General features: G+C 36.0%; 2 protein-coding genes across 2 annotated transcripts; both read left to right on the plus strand.

The window, feature by feature from the left end:
* The first annotated feature begins 955 nt into the window (after nt 1–955).
* LOC145127531 (uncharacterized) lies at nt 956–1,786 on the plus strand. Its single transcript, XM_079062712.1, has 2 exons — nt 956–1,205; nt 1,305–1,786. The coding sequence occupies exons 1-2, from the start codon at nt 956–958 to the stop codon at nt 1,784–1,786; spliced, it is 732 nt and encodes a 243-aa protein (XP_078918838.1).
* Nucleotides 1,787–2,676: 890 nt separating this feature from the next.
* On the plus strand, nt 2,677–4,980 carry LOC145123832 (B3 domain-containing protein Os01g0234100-like). Its single transcript, XM_079059040.1, has 7 exons — nt 2,677–2,987; nt 3,140–3,193; nt 3,344–3,378; nt 3,473–3,632; nt 3,734–3,940; nt 4,021–4,105; nt 4,180–4,980. Exons 1-7 carry the CDS (start codon nt 2,931–2,933, stop codon nt 4,821–4,823), a joined length of 1,242 nt encoding a protein of 413 aa, XP_078915166.1. The 5' UTR covers nt 2,677–2,930; the 3' UTR covers nt 4,824–4,980.
* Nucleotides 4,981–6,094: the final 1,114 nt, after the last annotated feature.

Consider the following 6,094-nt stretch of genomic DNA (forward strand, 5'->3'; position numbering starts at 1 on the left):
CAATGAGTGTACGACCGTACACCCATGGAAGTAACATGCAAAATGGGTGATTTAATCCATGGGGAAACTAGTGGGTCTAATGTTCAACAAGAAGGTGGGCAAAACACTCGATTTGGACCCTTTTTGGGTGTGTACGGCCAACCTAAGAAGGGTTTACGACCGTACACCCTTCAAGATGACGAAATATGAATAATCGGGGCTTGGATCTAGTGGTCTTTCATGTATAACAAGTTTAAGGTTGAAATACTTACGTTTTTGGAGCCTTTGGGGTGTTCACAGCCGCTGGTACTTGAGAGAGAATGGGAGTAATCTCGGTTGAGAGGAGGGAAAAATGAGGAGAAAATGAGCACTACATATATATATAGAGGGTGGTGTACGACCGTAGACCCTGTGTACGGCCGTACACACCTTGGGAATGGTTTCCGGAACGAGTCAAACTCTCCAGCCTCGAGTAAACACTAAGGTTAGAAGATCTTTAGGTGAAAGTGAAGGAATATGATACATATGGGGTGAGTTCACGGCTACCTTGAGTGTGCGGCCGTACACCCATGTGTGCGGCCGTACACTCCTCTTGAAGGAGTGTTTGGCTTGAATGCAACTCGATGAACTCAAAATAACTCATCCCTAGACCCAAAGCTTGAATGTACTAGGCTTAGAACACTTAAACAGACCCTAAACAATGCTAAAAGATAGCAGAAACGAGTCTGACTTTCAATGATCGAGGTAACTTAGAGATAGAGATTTCCGGGTTGTCACAGACCTGATGGTATAATTTCCCTCTATGTGGACCACAATGGTGAAGGAATAGAGGATTGGTTTGTCTCTGAGATAAAAGAAGAAGATGGTGACGATTCATGTATTAATGGTGGAGAAAATAAATAGGAAACGGATAACCTTAGAGATGTAGAAGTGGAATTTAATGATGATATAGTCAATGTGAACAAAACAAAGGGTGATGAGTTTTTTTAGTAAATTATATGGTGAAGAGGAGGAGGCAGATGATGACAACAAAGATGATGATGGTGATGGGGGTGATGCAGTTGCCATGAATCAAGAACATTCTATTTTTGAGTCAATACCATGGAAGAAACAGTACCCAATACTTGGTATGAGATTCCAAGATCCAACTCGATTAAAATCTATGTTATGTAACTATGTTGTTGCCAATGGGTACCAACTTTACTTTGAGAAAAATGATAAGAAAAGTTTGTTGGTTAAGTGTTGTAAGGGTGAGTGCACATCCCGATTGTGGGAATCTTGGACGAGTGATAAAGAAAGCTTCTAAATCAAGTCTTTAAATCCAGATCACAACTGTGCAAGGAACTACAAGTTAGGATCACTGGTCACTTATGCTTGGATAGGGAGTCAGGATACAAGAGAAATCTTAATTAGACAAAAGATGAGTGCTAGGAAGCTAAGATTAGCACTGACAAAGAAGTTTGGTATTCGTGTAAGTATTGATCAATGTAGGAGAGCTAAGAAATATGTATTGCAACTAATAAATGATACCCCTTTTGACCAATATGTAAAGTTGTGGTCATATGCAGAAGAGATTAGGAAATCAAATACAGGTTCCACTGTGAAGCTTGATGTGAATTGTATTCTAGATGGGAATAACTACTTTAGAAAGTTCTATGTTTGCTTGGATGGATTGAAGAAGGGATGGAAGGAGGGGTGTAGAAAGATAACAAGTCTAAATGGATGTTTCATTAAAGGTATTTGTAAATGGGAGTTGTTATGTGTTGTTCGAAGGGATGCAAACAATATGATTTATCTCATTGCATAGGCAATAGTTTGTGTAGAGAATAAGGAAAATTAGAAGTGGTTTTTGGATCTAATATCTGATCAACAAAAGGTAATTTACTTCTTTGTACTATATTTCCCATTACACTTGCATACTCAGTACAAAGTCTAATTAAGGGTCTAATATCTGACATTTTCTTAACAGGGTCTAATTGAGACTGTGAAAGAACTCCTTCCATATGCAGAGCACATGCATTGTGTTAAGCATATTAGCCAAAACTTGAAAAAAGGGTTTAATGGTGCACATTATGAAGCCATATTCTAGAAGGCTTCTAAAGCATTAGCTAAAGAAGATTTTAAAGTTGCAATGAAGGAGATTGAAGTTATAAACCAAAGTGCTCAAGACCTAAGCACCAAGCAATCAAGGCCACAGGGGCCATAAGCATGAACAACCCCGAACACCTCATTAACGATTGTCCTATGTAGGATTTCGTGAGAAAACCTAAAGAAATCATTCATAAGTATTGAATGTGTACAAAAACAACAAAGACTTATTTTGCAACAAAAAAATATTAAGGACTAATTGTGCAAAAAAAAAAATCAAGGACTACATATATACAAAGTGAAAAATATATTACCCTATTAAGTTATTTTTTATGTTTACCTGTAGTAACCGTTCATAAGGACTGAATGTGTATAGTTAAACAAGTTGAAGGGGCAAATGTGGACGGAAAAAAAAAAACTCAGTGACAAAATGTGTACAAATCGAAAAGTATATTACCCTTTTAAGTCATTATCCCATTCTAAAACCATGCAGACCAACCACATCAATTTTCTATAACTTGGACAAAACTTGCAAATATATTCTAACCAAAAGAACAAAAGTGTAATTTACTCTAAAAAATATTCATTTGTGAACAGTTTTGAAAGGATTAATCCTTGTTCAAATTTTGGCTCCAAAATCAACGTTTCATCTCCCAAGACAGTGTGCGTAAAATGCTTTGACAGCACCAAAACCCCATCACTCCCCCTTTTCAAAACCCTTCAACAGCTTTCCATTTTCATTCCCTTCTTCTTTTTCAAATCGAACGGCAAAGTTTTCTTCCTTTTAATCCACCTCTTTCACCTTCTTCTCCTTTACAGTAAATTCATTTCCACCTGTTTCGTTGTGCTTCAAGAACAGCTTAATGGCGATTGCTCCCCAGTCTAAACCCACTAACACAAGCCCTCTGACTTCATCCAAGGTATATATCTCTCTAAAAATTGTAACCTAATTCGGGTTTTAAGGTATTTACCACAATGTTGATATGCCCGGATCATATTACATTTCTACTTCTTTTCTCTTTCAATCTCTTGCATTTATTTGCTCAAGTGCTTATGTTTGTAACGGAAACAGAGAAAGGCAATGGAGATTAAGAAAAAGGCTTTACAGAAAAAGGCTAAGCAAAAGGTTAAGACTGTGAGACCCTTTTATTTTTCTTTCTTTATCTTCTGTCTGTCAGTCATTTCAGCGAACACCCTTCGTGCATTCTGAAAACTGGGGTTGAAAATTGAAATTAGTCTACCTCGTGAATAGCTGCCTGATTACTTCTCTTTGCAGGTGAGTTTCGATCTTCAACAGAACCTATCAGTAAGGTTAGTTCATATTCCACAAATACTCTTCAATTAAGTTAACTCATTCAGCTACTATTTCTCACTATACATTCGATTCATTCTGCAAAACATAAAGCTACGACCCGAAGTCAGCCCATTTGACCCAACCTCCTAATTCTCAAGCCAAATCCGCTGCTATGGAGCTTGCTAAAGAAGTCCAAGCAAGCCTCCCATCTGAGTTTCCTAGTTTTGTTAAGCCGATGCTTCCATCACATGTTACTGGTGGCTTTTGGCTTGTAAGTGATCAAAACACAGTCGTTTTAGCACTGTGTGTATCTTATTTGGGCTACACATTGACACAAGAACACAAAAATGACACACCCTTTCTTTTTTGCAGGGTTTTCCCAAGAAATTCTGTGATGTACATATGCCAAAACATGATGAAACAGTTGTGTTGGTGGATGAAGATGATCAAGAATTCAACACAAAGTATCTTGTTGACAAGATTGGATTGAGTGCTGGATGGAGAGGATTCTCCATTGCTCATAAATTGCTTGAAGGAGATGCTCTTGTTTTCCAATTGATTAAAAATTGGAAATTTAAGGTATACAATTACAATGATCAAGTGAATGCAGTAACTTTCTTTATCTAAAGCTTTTAATTTATCAAATTCATCTGTTTTAGGTCTATATTGCAAGGGTAAATGGTCTAAATGAAATCGATGGGGCTCTTGGCCTTCTAAATTTAGTTCCTTGTGGCATGAATTTATGTAAGTTTCTTTCTCTACATATTTCCTTCGGTCAACCATGGTCAAAGCTTATCTTTTCTTTTTTCTTAATAAAGCTCAAATTGAAAAAGAAAGAGATGAAGAAGATATGGATCAAGACAAAAGTTTGGTAGTGTTTAACCAATCAGAAGCCACAGAAGGTTTAAGATTCTCACAATCTGTTGTTGAATTCAAGAACATTAAAAGCATCAAAGATTTCAATATTGTGGTGGATGATTTAGTCATAGATTCTGAAATACCAAAGCATTTTCAAATCAAATACTATGATTTATGTCGTAGTCAAAACATGTATCTTCATGAAAACTTACTAAAAGGTCTGAATGTGAAACTAGCAGTTGGAATAATTCTTGAAACTGTAACTGTTTCTGATGCTATTAAAGCGTGTAAAGTGACTACTACACGTGATGATTTTGAAACATGGGATAAAACTTTGAAGGCATTTGAAGAAGTGGGTATGAAAGTTGGGTTTTTGAGAGGGCGAATTGGGAAACTTGTGGGGTTATTGTTTGAATCAAGTGAGGTTTTGGAAGTGAGGAGGAATGAACAAGTGAAAGCTAAAGAGGAGTTAAGGGTTTTTAATGACAAGCTTTTTAGGGTGAAAGAAGTGATCAAGAATCTTGATTTTGAGATTGAAAGTTTGAAGATGAAAGGTGAGAAGCTTGAATTGGTGTTTTGTAAAGAAGCAAATGCACCTTGGTAATGTTTTTAGGGTTTGAACTTTTGTGGTGTTTTTGAAGAAAAGGCGATGTGTGTTTGTGGGAGTTAAAATGTTGTCTCATTTTTGGTTTGGGAGGCATGTGCTATTTTATGTATTATGTAGGTTAATCATGTATATTACAAAAACATCATTTTCAAGTACGAACATAAAATGTGTTTGGAATGAAATCAAGATCATGTTCTTTCAACCGTGACTCTCTTTATTGGAATATGACATGCCTTCTAAAGTTCAAGACAACTTTAGATTTTGCTATACCGATCATCCTTAGGTAATATGACATACCTTCTTCACACCCCGAGCCCCACCTCACAATCCCCACACTCCCATCACTTTTCTAGGCATACCTTCTACACAACTACACCCCGACACTTTTTTTTCTTATTTAATTTAAATAATTTAGAATAATTAAAGTTAAATTAAAAACTAAAAATGTAAAATAAAACATAAACATTTCATTGAAATTAAATTATGATACATTACTTAAATGGAAATACGAAATGCATAACCAAACGAATTACGAAATACGAAATATGCAAACGATTACATTCCACCGCCTTGGTCTTTTCTTGCAAATTCCAAAGCTTCTTTGGTTTCTTTGTTCAACACTAAAAAATTGAACTTAAGGTCCTTTTGGCTCTCTTTTCTCCATTCTTGGGGGTTAATTTTTGTTCTTTGTACTTGCGCTTTTCGAATTCCAATTGGTCTTTGTAAGTATGACAAAACAAGTTTATGTTTCCGGAAATTTCGTTAACCATTTCATCCAATAAAATCGCTTTTTTGATGATGATGTTGATGGCTTTCTTGCGACCATCAGGACGTATAATTTTTTTTCAACAATGCTAAAAAAGTTATCCATTTTTAAGCATTCCTGTTTTTCAGATCCTTCGTAGAGTCAATGTATGTAACGTCCCAAAAATACTAATAAAATTTTTACTTTTAAACCATCAAATCCATACAACTATTTGTTCTAAAACCAATTAAAGTACAAATGTATTTTCAAACATCAAAGTAAAACAATAACATCCAATGTGGAAAAGCTAATAGGGGATGCAGTGCAGTCAAGCCGAGCCCTTCCATTTGGAAATGAAAGTATCTGAAAAATGTTAAACCACAAACCGTAAGCACAAAACATATTAAGTTCTTCAAAATACCACATACCATACATATGATACAGAATGCTATGTGTCATCCATAGTCTTACAATCACTATCATGCCATGAGCCACATCATGGTCTTTCATTTCCATGTCGGGG

The sequence above is a fragment of the Lactuca virosa genome, chromosome 7, assembly GCF_052849685.1.
Source record: "Lactuca virosa cultivar CGN04683 chromosome 7, Lactuca_virosa_CGN04683_v6, whole genome shotgun sequence".
Taxonomy (NCBI): Eukaryota; Viridiplantae; Streptophyta; class Magnoliopsida; order Asterales; family Asteraceae; genus Lactuca; species Lactuca virosa.

What these genes read in the sequence shown, in the direction of transcription:
- LOC145127531 (XM_079062712.1), top strand. Translation starts at nt 956, where the DNA reads ATGAGTTTTTTTAGTAAATTATATGGTGAAGAGGAGGAGGCAGATGAT. An exon ending in TGAGAAAAATGATAAGAAAA is followed by an intron (nt 1,206 to 1,304) that starts GTTTGTTGGTTA and finishes CTTTAAATCCAG; the next exon opens with ATCACAACTGTGCAAGGAAC.
- LOC145123832 (XM_079059040.1), top strand. Translation starts at nt 2,931, where the DNA reads ATGGCGATTGCTCCCCAGTCTAAACCCACTAACACAAGCCCTCTGACT. An exon ending in AGAAAAAGGCTAAGCAAAAG is followed by an intron (nt 3,194 to 3,343) that starts GTTAAGACTGTG and finishes TTCTCTTTGCAG; the next exon opens with GTGAGTTTCGATCTTCAACA. An exon ending in TTAAAAATTGGAAATTTAAG is followed by an intron (nt 3,941 to 4,020) that starts GTATACAATTAC and finishes CATCTGTTTTAG; the next exon opens with GTCTATATTGCAAGGGTAAA.